Below are 22,534 nucleotides of genomic sequence, written 5' to 3'. Positions count from 1 at the left end.
CCTTTTTTTGATCTGTCACTTCTCTAGCTCCTTTGCTGCCAAATTCCACCCTTTCATTCTGGGGCCATGCACCCAGGCCCAAGCCAATTATCAGATTCTTATTGTTGTTTTTGAAGACTAGGTAACCCTGTGACATTACCAAGACCCACCTCTTGAGTCTCAGGCCTTAGGATCCTGGTGGAGACCTGGCTGACAAGTTTCTATATAGCAGCAATATTCCCCTAATGCTGAGTCACTGCAGCTGGCTTCTGCCATCCACCCTGCCTGTTCTAAATTGCTACATCATGTCTCAGTTGTGCTACCGCTCCCACCCACCAGTTTATAACAACAATCTATGTTCTGGTATTTTCTCAGCTGACCTGCTGCCTCCATGTTGTGCTCATGTTGGCAGAGCTTGCGGCCAACTACTCATCTCACCTCCCTCACACACCATTTCACACAAGTCCTTACTTTCTAAAACAAGAAATTTATAGTGTAAGACACATATGGAGATTATCATCCCCCCCATGGAACATCCATATAAGGGCAATTACCTTTACTAGGCTCTTTATGAGGCTGCCTTGTGGGACATCTTTGGGAGAAGAAAAGGCTAAGGGGTAAACCCTACACAAATCCGGAGTAGAGTCCCTAAGGCTGTTGGATGGTGTTTTGTACACCTCCTCCTGGCAACTCCTGCAGCCAAGCTGGTGCCAAACATATTGCTTTCCTCTCCTTTGGAAAAGGAAAACTTTGTGTTTGCAGGTGTCTGTAAACAGGCAAGACCCCCCCCCATTTCCTTTGTTGTGTGAGGTAACTTATGTTTTTATACATCATTTATAATTTTACAATTCTATAATTTCAGAACTGCACCCAGTTCATTTACTCATGAGTTGTTTTTAATCTTTTGACTTGATCATTGAAAGCTCCTTGTGTCGTATTTATATTATTTTGCTGTTAAATCCGTTTTTCCTTTTATGGGTATTTTTGTTGTTTAGAAAAATAAAATACTTAACAGTCTGATACCCTTTATGCAGAGAGGGATGGTAATGTGGCACTAGTACAGAAGGGTTTTAATAATATATTAATAATAATAATAATAATAATAATAATAATAATAATAATAATAACCGAACACTAGTGGGAATGAAATCCATGTAGCACTGAGCATCAGGTTCAGAGAGAAAAGCTGCAACCTGAGACCCAGGGCTTCCTGACAGTGTAACCCTAGACGTGTCTACTCTGAAGTCAGCCCCAGGGAGTTCGACGAGCCTTACTCCCAGGTAAGGGTGCGTCCTGCACGCGTGGCAGCCTGAGATGCTGCGAGATGTTTCCACTCACAAAAGGGGGGCGGCTTCCCCGGCTGCGCAAGGGGTTCCGCCGGCGTACCGGAGTCGTAGCGCACATCCGCGTGGGGCCGGGAGGGGGCTCCACGCGCCGCCCGTCGCAAGCGCGCTCCAGAGAATTCCACCGGAGCCCCGAGCAGCTGTCGGCCGCGGCCTGCTCGCCTTACCTCACCGGTTCAGAGTGCAGGGTTCGACGTCACAATGGAGGCGCGCGTTCCATTGGCCGGCGCCGGCGCCAGTCCCCGGGGCCGAGCTGGGGCTTGCAGGCCGGGGCCGCCCTCCGCTCTTCCCTTGACAGCCGCAGCAGGAGGCGAGAGCGGCGAAAAACTCGCGTCCCAAGCGAGCGGGGCTGCGGAGCTGCGGAGCATGGTGCAGTCCGGACGGAGCCTCCTCCAGCGCTGAGGTACGGTTGCTTGCTGGCTTGCCTGCTGCCCGCTTGTTTCTCGGAGCATCGGGTGCCATTGCAATAAAACAAAAGCGAGGCAGATGACGGCCAGGGGAGAGCGGCTGCATGAAGAGATCTGGAGATGCAGATCTCTTCTAGGATCCCCGGGATAGGAATGTGGAGCAGCTGGCAGATCCCCTGAGAGAGGCTGTCTGCCGACCCACCGACGAGGCTCTAGCAGCTCTGACAGGCAGAAGTGTTTAGAAGTTGCGCTTGCTGTCAATACGATTTAAAAACTGCTTTACCCCTATAGAGGGGAGGGAGGGTATTGTTTTTCCTATTTCGTGTCTTTGCACTGTAAACCGCACTTGTGATCGTCGGGCGAAGGGCGGTATATAAATTCAGCGAATAATAAATAAAAACAACAATTTCGGTCCTTTGCTATCGCCCTGTCGTCCCCGCATCTAGCAGGACTGAAGGGTCGAAGGGTGGCATCCACCCCTGGTCTCCCCGCTTCCAAGTCACGCTCTTGTGTCGGGTGGGCGTTGCGTGTGTGTGTACGTACGTTACGCGGAGAGAGCAGCTGAGTTGCGTTCCGCAGTAACTAACGCGCTGTCCAAAAATAGGGTTTAAGATCCGGGAGGCTGTGGGTAGTTTTAGGCATGCCCGTTTCTTCCCCACCCAAAATGCCATCAGAAAAAGAGGCGTTTGCAACCCGCCGGTGCTGCCCTGCACGGAATGCGTGTTGGTTGTTTTTTTCCTGCCGGCAGGAAAATGGGTGCTATGGGGAAAGGCGCTGTTAGAACAGTCGAGAAGCTGAAACGCGATCGGTCCCTCGCACCGGCCGGATGTTGTGCTTGTTGTTGATCCGGTGGCGCACCGCAAAACAAAGGGAGAGGCGAGGGCCCAGAGCCAGCCCCGAGAGGGACAAATAAGCATTTTCGCCGGGAAACGGCAACAAAAGCACTCACGCTTTCTAGGAGAACTCGGGAGAAGGCTTGCCCCTGATTGCAGGCTGCTGCAAACAAAATTGTAGGATTCTGCCAGCGGATTGAGATAAATGGGAAGGGGCGGTGGAAGCTCCTTAGAGGAAGAGTTGTTGTTTTAAAAGATCAGTTTGATGGGATGAGCAAAGGCAGGGAGTTGGTGACGATTTTATTCAGATTTAATTTGATTCAAACACAAATGTGCACTAGGCGAGGCGGGAAAGAGAATATTACGTTCGGGCAACTTTCGAAGAAGTGAGCTGGTGCCATAAAAAAGCCAAATGAAATGAAAGGTGTAGGAGGGTGCCCTTTTTTTCCCTGAGGAAGGGAACTTGATGAGGTTCTGAAGAGTGTCTCAAGTCAAATATTTTGACCTAGAAACCCATCTCCCTGATCTCGGAGTCCTTAATATTACTTAGTATTGGTTTGCATATTTTAGGGTGGTGTTGGAAAGTCATTCTTGACAGAGGGTGACCTCAAATGGAATGTCTCTGCATAACTTGGGGGAGGGGCAGAAGGGAAATATTTTTAATGTGGAAATGGGGTTAGTGTAACAATGTTAAGGTGGAGTCTTTCTGCTTCTTTCCCAGAGGAGGAGAAAAGAAAACCACCCTATTGCAAAAGCCTTCTCTGCCTCTTCTACTCCAGCAAAGTAGAGGTAAGGAAGGTACCCCTGTCAGAGAGTTTAGGCAGAACCCAGCTCAGAGGAGGATAGCAAGTGAAGGAGCACCCTGTCATCTCCACACCAGCTTCCAATTTTGTTTACATTTTGGAGGACACGTTGACAGAAGAGTGGATGATCCACAAAGGAAATGGCAACAGGAAGTGGTGTATCATGAATCTGATAAATTGAAAACCCGAGACTGAAGAGCTCAAAGGAGTCAGCGCTGATGAGTATCAGCATTAAAAAACAAACAACCCCACAGAGTCAACATCTTTGCATTGTAACTGCAAAGAGCATGGGGTTGTGATTTCATTTCTTATCATTCATATAGCAACTAGCCTGCAGGAGTTCTCCTTGTGAGTTAAATGCCCGAGCATCCATTTGTATGATCCAAGCAGGTAAGGAATGATCTGCAGGTCAGCAGGCAAAGCTGAGCTTCAGAACTGGGCTGCAACACTGAGACAGAAAACCATCCTTGGTCGTTTTCCTGCCTTAGTGTTGTCGCAGTAGCTATTCTTGCTCCTCCCGCAGCCTCCTAATCTCTTAAAAACTTAATGGCCACTAAACCGCTTAATGCATAAAGATACTTAATGAGGAAGGCAATGGGCCGGTCGTATCCTTTTGGGTGCACTGGGCCTGGGTCAGCTCAGGTGCTTGTTCAGTGTTGCCTTTGGGTAGGAGAGATTCCCCATGGATCCCGGATCCATAGGTTCCATAGCAAGGGATGGTCAGGGATGACAGACATTGGGGGTATCTGGAGGCTCACAGATTCCTCCCCCCCCACACACACTTTGCTTGATGATCCAAAACCATGGTGCAAGCAGCAGTGTGGTGTTGTGCATGCATCTCCACACCATGGGTCCTTTAGGTTGCAAAGCAGCTCTTTGCTGGCTGGAGGCAATTTCATCCACAGTCTGTGGTTGACATAACCCAAGCATCTTCCTATATGGAGACAAGCAACATTTCTTGTGTTTTAAGCAGTACTCTTCATATATGAATCTGGCCTAAGGCTCCAGCCAGCAGACAGTTTAGTAGCATGGGCTGCTAAACCTGTCTGGCTTCAGGAGGCATGGGCCAGGACTGCTATGAACTTGAAGTTTTGTAGGAGGAGTTTTGGAATTGGAACAGCTTCCCTTAAATCCTGATGCAACCAAGCAGGGGCCATTCAGAAGCTTTCTTTCAAGCACCACCCTATTCTACTTGCATGCGTGAATGGGTTTAGTAATAAGCATCCTAAGGTGATTCCTGATAACCATATGTCTTTCCGTCTATCCATCCTGGAAGAAGAGACTTTTCAGTGAGAGGGAGTGTCACCCATCTAACTAATGTTTATGCAGAGTAGTTGTTTCAAAAGCAGCAGCACCAGGTCATGGCAATTATAGATCCAAGCTGGGAAATGTGTGGAACCTGTCTGCTGAAGTCAGGCTTCTTTAGTCAGAGAACAGGAGGCTTGTACCTCCCACGTTATTCTCTGCCCCTTCATAAGGCCATCAGTCCCTGTTAGCAGCACCTTGGGACACTGTGATAAGCATAGAGGTGGCACCCCATACAGCTCAGATCTAGGCAGATAGTCTAGGAAGATGCATGAGATTGGGACCTGCCTGATTTATCCTTGTGGTGACTTAGAGTTTTCTGCAGATAGTTTCATAAGATATAAACTTGCAGCATAAGTTTCCATGGAAGTAAGATCTTCCGTGGTACTCTCATGTGAGCATATATATAAGATTGCAGCTGCAATCCATTTATTTTGGAGTAAGTTCCACTGAACTCAGTGCTTAACAGGCATGCGTAGGATTGCATATTCAAAGAGCAATCTTAAACCTGTTTCTCAGAACTGCCACTGTGTCAGGCAGGGATTACTCCCAGGGAAGTTGTGCATAGGATTGCAGTTGTAATCTCTTAACTGGGCACTGCTGAATACAGCCCATAATGTGTGCTCTGGTTATTTGAGCTATTTTATTTAAAAATAAATAAATAAATCCTTATGAAGAACTTCATGGGCTGGGAAAAAAGCTAACTGTATGCACATCTAAAGCTGTTCAGAGCTTTGAGTGGAAGTCATCGTAGTGCTACATCGCTCATTCTGTAAGTGCAAGGATTTCTCTTCACTTAGCAGATGTCCCCCATCTTCTCCCTGCCCCTACATGCCCTCTAAATCTCTTTTAGGGGTTCCCTCAATGCTCTGGAGCAGATTAAAAGAGGACACAGGGCAGGAGGAATCATGGTGCTGACAGGATCCACTGGTTGAATACCACCCCTAATCTAGTAAGATGATAAAAAAAAATTGCAGCTACAACCCTAAATGAACTTACTAAGAAGTAACCCTTATTGAACCCAGTGGGACTGACCTCTGAGTTCACACTGCATTTCAAACTACCCAGGTTGCAACTCTAAGCAACAAAGAGCAGTTTCCTTTGTGACCATTAAGCTTCTCTTACAGTTTTTGTTGGAAATGTGAAAGATAAAGAGAGGCATTTGGTATGAGAATAAGTCTTCCAGACAATCTAGTTTTTACTTCCACTTTCAGGGAAAATATGCAATACCTTCTCAAGCTGAAATGTGTTTTACTGCTTTTGCAACATAAAATACGTGATTTAATAACTTTGCATACAAAATTTCACTATTTGACATATTTATGAAATATACAGAGGAATCTTATGCATATTTCGTAATGCCTTCTCTAGTTTAGTCTAGTTTATTCCCACACTTAGGATTGCAGCTTCAGGCTGATTCCTGTTTGCATTTACCTGGAAGTAAGTCTCCTTAAACAATGGTACTTATGTCTGAGTAGATATGCAAAGGTTTGCATTGTTATATTTGTAGCTGGAAGTCTGTGGCACAGTTAGAAGATTGGGACCAGGTCAAAAGGACAGTACACATAGGCTAGTTGCTTCTAGTTTCTCCAAACTAGATCAGATGTCACCAAAAGATTAGCAGCAATTCACCAGCAGGGAAGGCCCTTTCATAAAAGATGACAGCACCCTCTAGGTGTGGAAATGCAGCTTGTATCTGAGTGTTGTATACATTCAAAGCATACACTTCATTCTCTAATGATGTAGATTATCCTACATAGATATCTTTGCAATACACATTTTGAGTGGGTAGAAACTTATGCATTTCACTCATTCAATAGGAGCTTCCCTGCCCACACCCCAGTGTTAGAGAGAGAGAGAGAGAGAGAGAGAGAGAGATGAGAAGGCATTCCCACCCTTCCTGGATGTTCACATCTCTATCTATTCACTTTTTAGATCTCTCTTCCTTCTCTTTAAATGACTGGACATTTATTTACAGTACAAACATAGCAAGCGCATAAGTGGATCTTTCACTATTACTATTTTCCTTAGAATGTGTGAATGCCACACCTGTTGCTTTTTATCATTTGTCTAGGCTGGGTGGTTGTTTTTTTGGGGGGGGGTTAATAAGCACTGATTTCTTATGGTGTGTATAGTCAAGGTGTGTGTAGGAGAATAAAGTATGGTTCTTGTGGCATTGGGAACATCACGGTTAGACATGATCAAAATTGCTATGAATCAACTAATGTCCATTGTGTGTGTAGCAGCTTGGAAAGGAGGAGGACACTGTTGGGATGTGGTGTTTTCTGGCAGCTCACAGAAGTCCCTTTTCCAGACATACCTGACTTTGCCAGAGCAGCTGATGGCCAATCCTTGGTTGGCTACGCCTGATGGATTTGGTTTTTCTCACATTAGAGTTGTGCACCCTTCCCTGCTGCAGCATTTTTTTTCCCTCTCAAAAAGAACTTTATTGAAACTCAGAGCAAATGAACCAAGTCTGCATTTAGAAGAATGTGTTTGGTCTCTTGGTGGTGAAGCGTGGCTTATGTTGATGACACAGAACTCTATGTAGCAGAGGGAACTTGATTTTGGAATCATGGAACTGCTTGATAGCTGGTCTGTGGCACTTGCTAGCAGCAATCACTTCCACCTTCACGATCTGAATTGAGTGAGCACAAGCTCTAGGACTGGCTCCCATATCGCGACAGCTCCAGCAGTTGTCAAAGCTCCAGCAGTTGTCAAATCCCTGTATTCCCTGTACATGTTATGAGTTCCACTACGAGAATCATAGCACAGCCAGATATCGAAATTTTTCACCTTCAACGGAAACTTCTCAAAAACCTGTCCACAGAACACAATTTCCCCAGAAGATTTATTCATCTTCTTCAGCTGAGAGACAAAGTACCAGAAATGGGACTTTGCAACAACATGATTAGGAGCAAAGATGCGCATACGATAGAGAGGTGGTGTTGGGCACTTAGGAGTGGGGGGCATCTCTCAACAACTTCCTCAGGGTGCCTGACGCCTTCATGGTGCTGCCTCTTTCCTTGCCTGCTGCAGTTGTACCAGTTGTTTTAAGGACTCAGGAACGGTAAAGATCTTGGTCTGGTTGTATCCATGAACCCTTTTCATGTGTTACTACAAGACTCTTGACACAACCATTCCATTGTGGTTTCTGACCGGCGATAAAGGGTGGGTGGGAGGGCTATTTTAATTCGAATGGTGTTAGCTTGGGTAATGCCCAACAGAGGTGTGCTATGCTAACCTTTCCCTCTTACTCTAGGTTTGCAGCATAGCACATTTGGGCACAATGGTGGATTACTATGAAGTGCTGGGGGTGCCCCATGGCGCCTCACCGGATGACATCAAAAAGGCGTAAGTTGCATTCTCTCCATTTCTGACTAAGGCTACTGACTGCTAGTCCTGGTGTGGTGGTTATGAGTGTGACTGTGAGATGTGGAAGTGGTGGCATAGTGTACCTGGCCACAGTTTAGTGGAGGGCAGCCTGTTTAAGTTTGTGACAAGAATAATGAACACTCAGAACACTGTGTTTCCCAGTGTTAGGGGACACAGGGTGGTTTTGTGGCTGCAAGTTTTATTGCCAACTTTGCCTTGGACTCTGATTAGCCTTGGACACTGCATTTCCCCAGTGCTTTGGGTTTTTTCCTTTCTGCTTCCATCTTTTGGTTCCACTCAAGTTCCTAGTTTTCCTGTGGAGAACCTGGTAGCTACTAGTTTCAGGTCTAATGTACTTGCTCTGAGAATCTGTTCTAGCTCTTGGGGCTGTTATGCAGGTACTTAGTTGCCAAATACTGAAAATTCACTTTTCTTGCTACTCCTCAATTGAGGGCTGACTTATATTATGTTTGTCTGATTTCCCTCCACTGCCTAATTAACGTTCACAAACTTTCTGCCTGCAGGAATACTATAGCATATAAAAAGGAGGCTTTAGATTGCCAGGAGAACAGATCAACATAAGTATTTAAATTCAGTTTCCAAACTACATTTTGTATATTTTCCAAAAACCAAAGCACATGCTGATTGGTTGCCATATCTGTTAAAGCGTGTTGATGTGCTATTAAATAGTGCCTTGGAGATTGATCCAAGGAGGCTGATTCAAAACCTTTGCTTGTGCAGCTTGTGTGAAGATTCAGATTTGATTTGATTTTTAAATGAGAAATCTACTAGAAGTAAAACTTTTAAAAAACCAGAATAGCCTTTTTCATGCAAAATTATTGTTTTTAACCCCCCTTACAGAAAGATAATTGAATAGGAGAAGGATGGGCTGTTTGTAGGGCTGCTTTTGTTTTTGGAAGGGGCACAGGGAGGTCTGCACTCCAGAGGTGGACAACTTGGGTTGCACAAGAACGAACAGAGGGAGAACGTGTTGACACTTAGTGCTGTGCCAGGAGATCTTTGTAGCACTGCAGTATAATGAGAGCTGTAGGATCCAAGAGCCTTTTGGCCCAAAATTTCCCCTTAGGGGAATGCCTCCACTCTGCTCCTTGTGTTAGCGCAGGCTGGAGCTGCCCTAAGGTAGCAGCACACCTGTAACAGGAGAGAGGTATTGTAGAAACCCTTGTTCCTCAGCCTCCCATGAAGCAAATTATCAGGTGAGCAAATCTCCAGGCTTGTTGTCTGCTCTTCCTGTGTGAAAAAAAACTCTGTGGATCCTGTTTTGGAAGTGCAGCAATCTACTTGCCTTTGAAAAGCCAAGGAACGGTAAATTGGCTTTCAGTTTTAATTTTGTGGGTTTTGTGCTACTGTGGGAGTGAAGTGCCCCCTCGTGGAGGACAGATGGCAGAACAATGACCGATGACCACTCTTGGTTGAGCTGGAGCTTCATCTGCTGTGGCCATCAGCTGCTATCAGCTCCTGTGGGAAGAGAGGAGTCTAGTTTCACCTGGAAGCAAACAAGGATCATTTAGTCCCACGTGTTGAAACTCCCTTCCCACAGAAGCAGAAAGGGGTGTGTGTAGGGTTGCTGCTAAAAGGGGGTGAATGTGTAGGCCAGTATGTGACCATAGTGGGGCAGGCAAGGGGAGAGAGAAGTTGTCTGTGGGCTTGGTTCTTGTCAGGGCCTATAAGAATATACACCAACCAAGCTATCATGGTTGTCTTGTTGTCAAACAGGTACAGGAAGAAAGCCTTGCAGTGGCATCCGGATAAAAACCCAGATAACAAGGAACATGCTGAACAGAAGTTCAAGGAGATAGCAGAAGCCTACGAAGTGCTATCGGACAGTAAGAATCGACTCTCTCCTCCCCCTTTCTTTTCCTCAGGCTGTTTCGGTTCATGTAGGGTCTTGGCCCTGGTTGTGGGGTGTTTCTGGAGACTGAGGAGATTTCCTGTTCCTTGTAAGAGAAGGGAAAAGAGTTTTATTCACAGGGTTAAGGTGCAGATGTGGGACCTGTGGCCATCAAGATATGGTTGGGCAACAGCTCCTGTAAGCCCAGACCATTGGCCATACTGGCTGGGGCTGGTGGGAGGTTCCTCCCTCCCCCCAGCCCCCATTTTTATTCACCAAAATAAAACGAAGCAGAGAAGGGAGAAAAAGAGGCATGTTTTTCAAGCAGAGGCAGAGCATGAGCAAGCGAAGGCATATAAAAGCACGTAGCAAAAGTGCCCTTTGGAGACGCCTTTAAATGAGTGGGTAGAGGCTGCTTCGAAGGGTGCGTTGCATGTCTCTTCATGTTCCTGTATCCTTGGAGCTTTTTAAGCAGAGGTTGGATGGCCATCTGTCATGGATGCTTCAGCTGAGATTCCTGCATTGCAGGGGGTTGGACTAGATGACCCTCGTGGTCCCTTCCAACACCTCAATTCTACGATTCCTCTTTTAAACCTCCCACATTGTGTTTAAAGGGGAAGTGCGTAATGACTTTCCCAAAGCTCTGGGAAGAATTTTGACAGGTGTCAGCCCCACCCTCCTGTCAGACATGTGATGCCATCATTATGTCATGTGATTGGCTGGCCAGTTGTTCTGTCCACCTGTCCAATTGGGCCCTGTGGCCAAACCTCCAGTGTCTGGCCTCTGGAGCCAAAAAGGTTTCCCATTCCTGCAATAGTGGAACTAGAAACCGAGAGGTAAAGTTGAGAGCACCCACCTAAGCCTTGTGGGACAATTGGCCATTGGGATAGGCTACTTGAGGAAGATTGGGCTTCCTTTGAAATGAGAGCTTTTTAAGCTAGACTAAATGGAAGATGCGTTTCATTAACTGTTCTCTCTCTCAGCCCCTAGCTGTAGTATGATTCCAATTTTGCTGGCTGACTTTTCACAGTTATTGCAAGTTTTTCTGAAATAATTCAATGTTTTCTGAGCATGCTATGCAAATTACTACTAATTAACCCAAGCAGAACTAGCTTTGGGTAGTCAAGGCAAAGGACTCAGTAACATTCCCTGCCCCGCAGTCCATGTGTGTGTGGGGGGGGGGGTAACTGTTTCCCAACTAAGTCAATGGCAGACACGTCTGCTTGAGCCTCACCTCTTTTTTGTGGGCAGCTATCTAACCCAGAGGGACGCGGGTGGCGCTGTGGGTTAAAGCCTCAGCACCTAGGGCTTGCCGATCGCATGGTCGGCGGTTCGAATCCCTGCGGTGGGGTGAGCTCCCGTCGTTCGGTCCCAGCGCCTGCCAACCTAGCAGTTCGAAAGCACCTTCGGGTGCAAGTAGATAAATAGGTACCGCTCCGGTGGGAAGGTAAACGGCGTTCCATGTGCTGCTCTGGTGCCGGTTCGCCGGAGCAGCTTCGTCACGCTGGCCACGTGACCTGGAAGTGTCTTCGGACAGCGCTGGCTCCTGGCCTCTAGAGTGAGATGAGGGCACAACCCTACAGTCTGGCAAGACTGGCCCGTACGGGCAGGGGTACCTTTACCTTTTTTTTATCTAACCCAGGTGCTTTCTGATTTCAGAGAGCAAGCGTGAAGTCTATGACCGATATGGCAAAGATGGGCTCATGGGTCAAGGTAAGGAGCTTGGTCAAGATCTGGGTTATCCTGACAAATATCATCAAAAACCAGGATCAGTTTCAAAGCAGATTTCTGCATTGCCAAGAGGGCGAGAACAAAGACAGCAACAGATAGCTTATGTGCAGCTCAGAAACATACAGGCCTTCTGCATTAGCTACTTTAGCTGTTATCATAGTAGTGTGATTGAGCAGCTTTCACAGGGAGCAATTTCCTGGGAGAAATTTGCACAGTTGGGTAACTTCTTTGGGAGCAGAATATTACTAAGGTCTTGGCTGCCTTGTCAGTTCCAAACCAAAGCAGCTGTGGCGCAGTTAGGCCTTTCACGGCCCAAACAGCCATTTTTTGTTATTCTTAACAGTTTTGTTTTTCTGTTCTGTAAAATGGGTTTGTCTAGCTCTGTAGCCCTTTTGTGGCTTTTGACCCATGAATCAGTGCTTGATTAAACTATTTCCAGGGGCTGCAGGCATAACAAGGCATGGCTGGCTGGCAGGCTGCAGGTTTGCTGGGCCTTGGATGTAAATGATTTTAGTTATCCAGTACCCCTAAGCCAGAGGTTTTTAACCTTTGTGAATCCACGGCTCCCTTGACCAGCTACATTCTTTCTGCGGCACCCCTGTGGGGCTCAGGAGCCCAGTTATGTCACCCCTTGCCAACAGAACTGACAGCTTCTCACCCCTTTTCAAACACCCTCCCTTGTGGAGTGTTCCCTCCTCTCCCTTCTCTTTGGGAGCCCTCTGGGCAGCTGCAGCTGCTGCCCCTGCCCCAAAGAGAGGTGCCTTCTCACATTGTCCCACAGGGGCCTGGGAAGCACCCCCTGGCCAGCCCCAGAGGCACCATTCGCCTTGGGAGCTTGTCACCAGGGCTGCTGCAAGGAACAGCTGTGCAGTCCTTTGGGAGGCAGAGACACAAGAGGGCATCAGAGGAGGGAAAGAAGAAAAGAGGGACAGAAACCAACGTTGTCCGCGGTACCCCTGTCCATCATTCAAGGCACTCCAGGGTGCCACAGCCTTAACCTTGGTAAACGGTAAGCCAGTGTCTTGGTGTGAGGAAAATAAAGGTTCACATTTGGTCTCTGCTTCCTCCACAGGTGGGCCCTCTGGGTCAAGACCACACCCAGGACCCGAATTCACCTTCACTTTCCGCAGCGCCCACGATGTCTTCCGGGATTTCTTTGGCGGGCACGATCCATTTGCTGACTTTTTTGGTGTGCATTGGGTTTGATCCTCATTTGTTTTGCAAGGGGATTTTACCATATAGGACACTTCTGTGGAGAGTGCAGTAGGGTTTTGTCACTCATTCCGCGCTCCACCCTGCCCCAATCCTACAGGAAATTCTGTGACCTACATGCTACTGTTGTGGTTTGGGTTATGCCAGGTCTGTTGGTGTTTTCTTGTGTGAACATGGTGTTACTTTATTCTACTTGCATCTAAGTTCCTTTGTGATGAAGCCCAGAGTGATTAAGCAGTGCAGTCTCCCATCCAAGATTCATGAGGCTGAGACCCGCTTAGCTTTGACAATGTAACCCTGTTGTTCTCTTGGCATTTCTGGACTGCAATTCCCATCATTCTTCCCTCACCATTGGACATGGTGCCTGGTGCTGATGGGAGTTGGAGTCCAACAGCATCTGGAAGACCCACAGCCTTAAAGCCACACCAGAACATTCTCCAGAACTCCTTATGCAGCTGAGGAGAGTAAATGGAGAGGAGGGGGTCTTAGACAGTGAACAGTCCCTCCTTTTTGGATCATTTCCAGATTACAAGAAACCAGATCCTTTCTGGGAAACCAGATCCCTCCTAGTTAGAGATGGGCCAAATGTTGGCACTGGCTTTAGTACAGACCTCGTTCTTACCCAGAACTTCTGTGTTAGGGAAGGGAAATGCTTCCCTCTGTGTGATGCAATTGGATCAGCTCAGTGGCTGTCCACACCTACTCCTGGCACTGGGTGGTTTCTTGCAGCTCAGGGAGGCTCTGACAAGGCAATAAAACTTTTGTGTGGAAGGAAGCAGCAGCAATGTGGTGTAAGATGCATGAATCAGAACTGTGGGCAGATAATAGGCCAGAAAACAAAGGGTATGGATCTGCATGCTTCTGAGTAGAGGAATGTAGTGGTTGACGATCTCTTTTTTGACCTCTCTCCAGACGATCCATTTGCAGACCTTCGACCTGGACCACGACACCCTGGGGGAGGGCCATTTTTCTCTCCCTTTGCAGCATCGCCAGGTAAGGAAGGAACAGTTGGAAGGACTTGCCTGCCCACCTGCTCCTCGCTGTGGCCTCCAGTTCCCCACCCTGGTTCCAACTGCACTTGGACCCTTGCTGTAGGGTTGATTTCTCCCTTGGACTGTGTGCTTTGCACACTGTGACCTGGTGTCCACTTTTGCAAGGCCACATTTTTTCTCCTATTTGCCCCTCCTTGGAAGCTCAAAGGAAAGTTTTCCTGCCTGGTATCTCTTTTCCTTTGCTGGTTCATCTCCCCTGGCCTTGGTGCCAGCTGCACCCTTCCTTCTCAGTTATTCTGGCGCACTCTCTCTTTCAGACTTCTTCTCCCCAGGGCTGGGTCCTGCTATGAATGCAGGAATGGGCTTCCGCTCTGTCTCCACCTCCACCAGATTCATCAATGGCAAGCGGATCACTACCAAGAGGTAAGCTTAGGAGGACGTTTTAATCCATTTGCCTCCTGTCTTCTGGCCTTGTCACGCAGATTTTGGGCCCTCTTGGGGAACGACCGAGCCCATTCTTTCTGTTCTCCCTGGCCCTCGTCCCCTTCTCATTTCTGCTATCTTGTATCTGTATGAGGCAGAGGATATCTAGAAGTTTTATATTTACTCAGGTCACTGGTCCATCTAAGTGAAAGGAGGGGAAAGGCACACAATCTGTACCAGATTGGGGATGCATTCCTTATTTACGTGTGTGTGTGTGTGAGAGAGAGAGAGAGAGAGAGAGAGAGAGAGAGAGAGAGAGAAGAGAGAGAGAGAGAGAGAGAGAGAGAGAGAAAGAGAGAGAGAGAGAGAGCGCACACACATTAGCTCTTTTTTGTTACTGGTCATCTTATCAGCAGCAAGTTGGGGAAATCCCATGGCCCCTGGTATTTTAGACCTTTTAGCAGCTTGCTCACATGTTGCTGTCCCAGAGAGTTAGAGGTTTCCTTGCCTTGTAGCCTTGTAACTTTTATAAACTGCAGTCCCTCTGGTGATCATGTCTTTGAGGTGGATTGTACAGGGTAACACCTCTCTCTCCCCCCCCCCCACTGTCCTACAGCATAACTGAAAAGGTTAAAGTGTACAGGAGAAGTCAAATTTGTGAACTGATGCTGACCTTTCTACACCCCAAACCTCAAATCTAGTGGAATGAGGCTGGCCTCATAAAAAATATGAAAGACATAATACATTAAAAAATGAGATTCTAAGTTGATGCTTTTGTGCAAAAACCCTCATCTGTAGAACAAAATATATTTATTGGTCTCTCTTCTTCAAAAATAAATTTTAAGAGCAGCTTCAAATAAATTTTTGGTGTTTGTCTTTGAAAAATATAATGAAGGCGAGCAGGTGCATAATTACAGGTATGGTAGTAACAGAACTGTGGTTGCTATTATGGGATTAATCATGCACCCAAAATGTAAGCAAAGGCTAAACAATAAATATGTTTGTAGCCATGCGACTTAATGTTTTCTCCAGTTCAACATTGCTGGCGGAGGGTTTTGCATGCTTTTATGTGTTCTTCACAAAGTTTCACTTTTCTATCCCCTCCCCCCTCCCCCCCCCCGTTCTCCAGGATCATCGAAAATGGGCAAGAGAGGGTAGAAGTGGAAGAAAACGGGGAGCTGAAATCCATCCAAATTAATGGTGAGGAACTAAAAGGGGAGAGGTATCCCGAGTTTCTTTTCTCTGTAGTCAGCTGTGCACAGCTCTCTCCAGCTGAGAGCAGAAATGTGAGCTTCTCTGGATGCCTGCTGCCTTCTGTGTGATCTCAACCTGTCTCCTGGGAGACGGAGAAAGTAATGGACCCTCATCCCCATGGAGTGCCTCTGACATTTAATCTACAACTTGTAAAAAGCTTTGTGAAAAATGTGCCCTCCCACCAAGCGGTAGGATGCCTGTGTGCCAACCTCTGAGACATTTGGGGGTTGGAAGGATCTCCCCAGCACTCCTGGCCTCTTTCAGAAACACAGGCAGAAGGAAGGAGGGGGGCTTTTCAGACTTGTGGTGGAACGGCTTAGAGAGGTAAAATAAGAGATGAATGTGATAATAGCATATGCCAGGCTGGTGGCTGAGGAACGGAAGAGAGCAGTGGGAGAGCTAGGAAAGTTTTCACCTGGGCCTTAAGACATCCATTACCCACAAAGTGTGGTGCATATACTGGAGAAGGGAAGCAGCCTAGGGTAGTCACCTTCAACTTTTTCAGACCCAGATCTTGCCTTTAATTTCAAAAATGTATTCAGGGATCAACAACTTCATTATTATTATTTTCTAACCATATATTTATTTGGTGGTAGTGTTGCTGTTGCAACTGTCTTTAGGCCAGGCTGCAAATCCTTACCCACCAGCTGAAGATCCTGGGGCAGGAGTCCTCAACCATTTTGGGTGGTTTTGGAAATCTCAAAAACCGTTGTGAGCACCACAACAACTGGCAGTACTCGAGCATAATAGCTGCATGCCCCCCCCAAGTCAATTAAAAATATTGTTTGGAAATAGCAGGCCTCTTGTTAGGTCCCAAGGAGGTGTCTGAGGATGCTGTTGTGTCAGCCGGCACCATGTTGGGGACCCCACATCTAGGGTGCTTGGCCTTTCTGGGCCAGGCCATAGCAATGACAGGAGGGGGAAAGTATACTTGGGGTGCCTTCTTTGGACCATTGTTGGCTCAACCCCTTCCCTTTCAGGTGTTCAAGACGACTTGGCCCTCGGCCTGGAGCTGAGCCGGCGGGACCAGCAAGCTGTGCAAAGCCGCAAGCCAGCGCCTTCCTCGCCGGCACCGCAGCATCCGCCCCCCAAGCGCCCCTCCCCCAGTTCGTCCCCTGTGATCTTGTACACCGACAGCGACGAGGACGATGAGGACCTGCAGCTGGCGATGGCCTACAGCCTGTCTGAAATGGAGGCCAAGGGCCAGCACAGAGCAGGTGCGAGAGGCCCCTCAAAAAAGCAGCCCCCTGGAAAAGCGCAGTTGCCACAGGGGAGCCACGCCACAAACAGCCAGGTGGACAGGCTGTCCAAGCCTCCCTCTGAATCCCCCTCGGGGGCCGTGGGAGGGAGCGGACGGGGAAAGGGCAGAGGCAAAGACTCCTCCCCTAAGAAGAAGAAAGATGCGCAGTGCAGCCTCCTCTGAGCCGGCCTGAGACGGGGCTTTCATTGGTTGGTGCGCTTGGGACCCTGGCCAATGGAGGAGCGGGGGGTTGTTCCATTAGGACCGGCTGCCGTGATGTGTCACTGGCAGAATCGCCCGAAGGCCCAACCGGTCAGAAGAGGAGGTGCTACTGCTGCTGCTGCTGCTACTGAGTAAAGGGCAGGAGCAAATTCTGTTAGCTCTGTGTGTGTGTGTAATTTGGCATGGAGAGGCATTGGCCCAGGCAGCTCCTGCACAGCAAAGCCCTGGTGCCTTCAGCAAGTTCAGGCTGTGCTGTCTGCCTTGCTGCTGTAGTGCATGGCTTGGCTGTATGTCCCTGTCGTTCTCCTGTACTGCATAGATCCACGGGGGGTGGGGGGTGGGGTGGGGTCTTGGCTGCCACTGCTTGCCCTGGGCACTAAAGGAAGCGAATGCATTGCTTCCACCCCCCAGGGTTTTGTATCAGCAATTTGGGGAAGCTGATATATTTATTATTATTATTATTATTATTATTATTATTATTATTATTATTAATTTTTATTATTGTTGCTTCCCAAATAACAGAATTTGATGGCCTATGTTGAGGGCCATCCTCTAAATTTGCTCTGGATCTGAGTGCCTTTTCTGCACTAACATCCCCTCCCGTCTCCATGAATGGTACCAAATCCTGTGCCTTTATCCCCCGACCACTGCTACTGGGGGGAGGGGGTGGGCAACGAAACAACCCCCATATGTGAAGGGCTAGTGAGAACTCAACCTGCGCTGAAGGTGGTGGCCGTCCTACAGTGGCTAGCAGCAGAGTGGTCTGTTGATGGGCTGAGGTGTCAGAGAAGCCACAGCTCTGAGAGAGGACTCTGCTCTCTTCCGCTTACTTGGCAGCGCTGCCCTTTTTCAGCCTTTGGGGGGGGCAGCCTAGGCATGGAGACACACGTAGGAACTGCCTTAGGCCCTAACGCTTAAGCACTCAATTTCCTTTGCAGAGGAAGAGAGGGGAGGCACCACAGGGGGGCAGGGAGGTCTGAACACGGACCAGGCTACATTAGTTGTGTCTGTCATGACAATGTAGTTGAAAGGCACTTCCTGCTTTTGGAACTTCCTGGGGACTGAGGAATATGTGAGACATAATGCATGTAGGTTTATACCTCTGTGGAGAACCTGTGGCTCCTCCAGATGGTGCTGGAACGCAACTCCCAGTATCCCTGACTTTTGGCTGAAGCTGATGGGAGCAACATCTGGATGGCCGCAGAGGTTCCCCTTGCCTGCCCTGTAGTTTGCAAGTGCATGCCATCTTCCCTTGCAGCTTTTGCCTGCCCCTAAACCAGCGGTTCTCAACCCTGCTTGCTGGCATCTTGCACCACTCCCTGCAGCTGTGACCTCCTCCTTTCCCCCTCCCCTGCTTCCCAGGGCCTTTGCACCCTCCTCTTTCTCTCCCTGATCCCTTTTGTGTCTAATGTAACCCCCAGTGGCAGGCCCTGGATAAGGCTTCGGTGGATGCTCGATGTAGGAATGTAACTTGTTGGTGCCCTTTCTCTCTCTCTCTGCTGTTGTTGCTGCTGCTGCCGCTGCCGCCACTGCTTGTCTCCTCACCTGCCCATCCCTCCCTCCTGTGCTTCCCATGCCACAGACCCTGATGGACAGGCATACTCTGTCTGATGCCCCTCCATGCTGCCTCTCTGCAGGTAACCCTCAAGTGTTCATTTTGTCCAGTTGGTTAAAATGGCAAAAGATCTGCAGGGTGGTTCTGTTGTTGGTGGTGGTTTAAAAAAATAATAATAATAGCAGAGCTGTGTATATTTCCTACACAGCCTGGCATTTTGCCATACAAGGCTGCCTATCTTTTAAAGTGAGTTTCTGGCTGTTGAGATGCAGCCACTTCCATGTGCTTTCCCTTCATCTCTTCTTATCTGTCACCTTTTCCTGGATTCCAAAATTCCAGAGGTTGGGGGTTTTTTGGGGGGGGGGGTAGGGGGTATTAATTGGCTTGTAGAGCCACGGGGCAAAATGCATTTTTGAAAATGCTTAAATATTTGTTGATAGGAAAGTGCAGTTTAAGTATATATTAGATTTGTTGGTTGCAGTGTTTTATTCTGGGTTTGGAGCAGAATGCATGAACCTCAGGCCCATTAGACCGCTTCCCCCCAAACCATGCTCCTATCAATCTGCTGACATCAGCTGATGAGCAGGGGATGATGTTTTGTTTTGTGTTGGCTGCACATGTCAGTTCCCCACAATGCAGCCAAAGTGCACCCAAAGCAGCAGGATGCAACTCCCTCCCCCAATCAGCTGATGAGAGAGAGGATAAATCTTGTTCAGAATTCTTCAGTCCCGCTGGGTGCTGCTTTGCCAGTCTATTTCCTGAGGCGAACATGTTGGCAAAGCAGACCACCCCCATGGGTCAACTTTGACAGGTGAGTGGAATCATCAGATGATTGACTGGTGGTCAAAGTTGGCTTGTGGGGTGTGAGGAGATAAAGACCTGGCTGATGGGGCCCAAAGGGTTGTCCACTCCTAGTTTGGCAGTACAGAATATACACAGCCCTAGTGATTTTGATTGTGGGAATTGATCTGCCCCAAATCTCTCTTGCCTTTGTGTGCACATCCCACACTACAAGATTCCTCATTAGTCCTTGCCCTGATACATCCCTGCACTGGGTATTGTTTGAGGGAGGGTGATAGATCCCCTCACAGCTATATCAGCTAGGGGCACCCGAGTTTCTTGGGCAGATTCACATAATTCAGTTGGCAAGGTGAGGACATGGTTTCAGCGTGTGGCTGTGGCCAAGTGGGGCCTAGAAACTGCTTCAATTCATATGCCTCAGCTGCAGTGCTCTCCCTAATTCATCACATCATTATAGAAGCACCGCATAGCTCAGTTGGTAGAGCAGGAGACTCATAGGTTTGAGCCCCATGTTGGGTAAAGGAGTCCTGCATTGCAGGGAGTTGGAGTAGATGACCCTTTGGTCCCTCCCAACTCTACATTTCTATTATTCTGTGTGAAGGTCTCTAAGAGCTCCACTGGTTAATATAGAATTGGGTCTTGAACATTGCCCATATGTGAGGCTACCAAGAGAACACATTTAATCTGCTCTGAGCTCCTTTTATAGGAAAGATTGCCTATAAATAACAAAAACAGGTGAGTTTGCCTTTCCTCTGTGTACAACCTGGGGCTCCACTTCTCCATAAGCACAGCTTGAACCTAGTGCTCTTCAGCTTTGGAGCCCAAGGTAATGTTGGACTACAACTCCCAACATGCCTGATCATTGGCTAAGCTGGCTGGGGATGATGGGAGTTGTAGTTCAACAACATCCAAGGCCCTAAAGTTGAACAACACTGTGTCTAACCCACGTTCTCCCTGTGCCTACTTAGATCCTCTCATAGACGAAAGCAGCAGCCTCTCACTCAGGAGGGGCTCACCTGTGGCCCTCCAGATGCTGCTGAATCACAACGCCACATCACCCCTGACCATCCTGGGTGTGAGGCTGATGAGAGTTGGAGTCCAGCAAGTTTTGGAGGGTCACAGCTTAGTCACCCACCTTCAGCCTCTTGCTCCAGAAGAGTTTTCTGGAACTGAGTGTTGCATATGACTGCAGTATCCACAGGAATGGTCATTCTCTGAAGCTCTAGGTCGTTTTACATTTAAAAAATCTTCCAACCACACATTTTGAGCAACTAAAATCAGGTCTTAAAAAAGAATTTCACTCTTTCCAAATATTTCATAGAAGGTACATGTGCACCTGCCGCACCCCCAAGTTCCCCCAATTTTGTACACTGGAAAAAATGTATTCCCTTGTCCCCCCCCCCTCCCCAGGACTTCATACCTCTGGTTCCCTTTTCCCTCCCTTAGGAGCAATTTGCAACCAAGCCTTTGCAGGATGAATATTTTCATGTAATGTTTAACACTTTAACTGGCAGGGGACCGTGGATGGGTGGGAAGGTGATGGTTCTGCAGAGCAACCGGCTACAGTTCCTTATTTTGCATGCTCGGATGCACCCTTTCACCCCCTGATTTGTTAAAAGGGCAGTGGCTCTTTCTTGACCTTATAGTCCACAGCAGCTGTGCCTTGATGCTAGAGCCCCTCACCAGCCCCTCCACAACACTCCCTCTTAGTACTGCAAGTCTTACTCCTGCTTGGTGAAGCCTGACCTTCTGGGGGGTGGGGGTGGGGAATGATGTAGTGCACAGCCCAGGCTCTGCTTGCTGTCACATCACTTTTCACTGCTGTCTGATTCACTCGGTGTCTGTTTTTCTCCCTCCTCTTCCCCCCTCCCTCCTGTCCTGTCTCCTTGCTTGTTTCCCCAGGTGTGTTCTGAGTCTGGAAGAGCCATGGGAGAATTGCCTCTCTAGCACTCTGTGCTCCCAGAAGGCTACTCAAGCCTGGACTTCGCTTTCTGTTCCCTCCCTGAGCCCTGCCTGGGGGAACGATTGATGGGCAGGTGCCAAGTGTGTGACTTCCTCCCCACTAGTTCTCTCTCTGCTGCGTGTCCTGTAGCACTCAGTAGCTCCAGAGGGTCGGGCTCGGCGCAGCCCATCTTTTTTTAACACAACAACAATGTACTTGTAGCTATGCTGCTGCTGCTCCTCCTGAGTTAACAGCACCTATTGGTGGGGTTGGGCGGAGGTATCCCCAAGCCCCCTGCTGCCTGTAGCTCCCTTTTCACCGGTGCCCTGTTCCCTTGCAAGAGAGGACCGTGGCTAAAGGAGTGCGATGGACTTTTTTCGCTGGACCATTTTATGAGTAAGTTATGAAGGAGACGGCGGTGCTGTGTGAACTGTGGTGGGCACAGGAAGTGATAAGCCTTTCCGATGCAGGTTGGCCTTCTGGTCCTCTTTAGCTCCTGCAAGGACTCTCTGGGCCGCAGCACAACAACACTCTTCCTGTTTATAGTGTTGACTGACTGCTTGGGTGTGGGTAAGTGTGGAGGTGTTGGGACAGAAACCGTGGGATAAGGGCTTCCGGTTTTAGCATAGAAGACTTAGTGCTCGACAGCAGCTGTGGGCAACTTTTGGCCCTCCAGATATTGCTGGACCACAGTTCTCCTCAGCCCTGGCCACTGGCCCTGATGGGAACTACTGTAGTTCAGCAGCACCTAGAGAGCCAAAGATTCCCCCTCACCTCCACAGCGGCATTTCTCAGCCTGGTAGTCCATCCACATATGGGGCGCAACGGGGGTTGGTCTCCCAGCAGCCACCTGCAGACACAAGGCTGGGGGAGGCTGCTCTAGGGTCAAAGGGCTATAAACCAAATTTTCCCTCAGAGCGGCAGGGATGTCACTTTTCCAGACCAGGCCTTGCAGAGAGAGTGGGCGTGTAGTATAGGCCTCTCATGCCAGGAAGGAGAGGGCTGGGGCTGTCTCTCTCTCTCTCCCCCTTTCCTTTCTCTCTGATCCCTTGGAGGAAATCCTCTCCCAGAAGGTAACAGGGCTGGAGTTAACTTGCTCAGTGTATCTCTTGACTCGGGAGTGAGATTGATCTGTTTTGTAATTCAAAGCACTGGCCTGGTATACAGAGTGGAAAACATTGTCAATAAATTTATTTGCAATGAATGCTGTGTCAGAATTTCATCGCTGGTATCAAGTACTTCAACTCACAAATACTGACACATGC

At 48.3% G+C, this 22,534-nt stretch overlaps 1 protein-coding gene and 1 pseudogene across 2 annotated transcripts in view; one reads left to right on the top strand and one right to left on the bottom strand.

Moving 5' to 3' along the window:
- Positions 1-22,473, top strand: part of LOC309331340 (uncharacterized protein) — a 35,528-nt gene extending 13,055 nt beyond the window's left edge. Inside the window, exons 10-22 of the mRNA XM_081843436.1 lie at positions 1,323-1,510; positions 1,621-1,725; positions 3,286-3,351; positions 7,933-8,024; positions 9,783-9,892; positions 11,557-11,610; positions 12,701-12,817; positions 13,753-13,833; positions 14,150-14,255; positions 15,385-15,455; positions 16,490-16,726; positions 18,554-18,608; positions 21,230-22,473. Coding sequence (XP_081699562.1) covers positions 1,323-1,510; positions 1,621-1,725; positions 3,286-3,351; positions 7,933-8,024; positions 9,783-9,892; positions 11,557-11,610; positions 12,701-12,817; positions 13,753-13,833; positions 14,150-14,255; positions 15,385-15,455; positions 16,490-16,726; positions 18,554-18,582 — 1,256 coding nt within the window. The 3' untranslated portion in view covers positions 18,583-18,608; positions 21,230-22,473. The remainder of the gene's footprint in view (positions 1-1,322; positions 1,511-1,620; positions 1,726-3,285; positions 3,352-7,932; positions 8,025-9,782; positions 9,893-11,556; positions 11,611-12,700; positions 12,818-13,752; positions 13,834-14,149; positions 14,256-15,384; positions 15,456-16,489; positions 16,727-18,553; positions 18,609-21,229) is intronic.
- On the bottom strand, positions 6,786-7,695 carry LOC309328997 (large ribosomal subunit protein eL20 pseudogene; annotated as a pseudogene). The gene has a single exon. The product of its transcript is annotated as a large ribosomal subunit protein eL20 pseudogene (transcript).
- Positions 22,474-22,534: the final 61 nt, after the last annotated feature.

The sequence above is a fragment of the Podarcis erhardii genome (genome assembly GCF_964252035.2).
Source record: "Podarcis erhardii genome assembly, chromosome: 1".
NCBI classification, from domain to species: Eukaryota; Metazoa; Chordata; class Lepidosauria; order Squamata; family Lacertidae; genus Podarcis; species Podarcis erhardii.
Note: the sequence above shows the minus strand (reverse complement) of the source record. Positions and strands in the feature narration are given on the sequence as shown.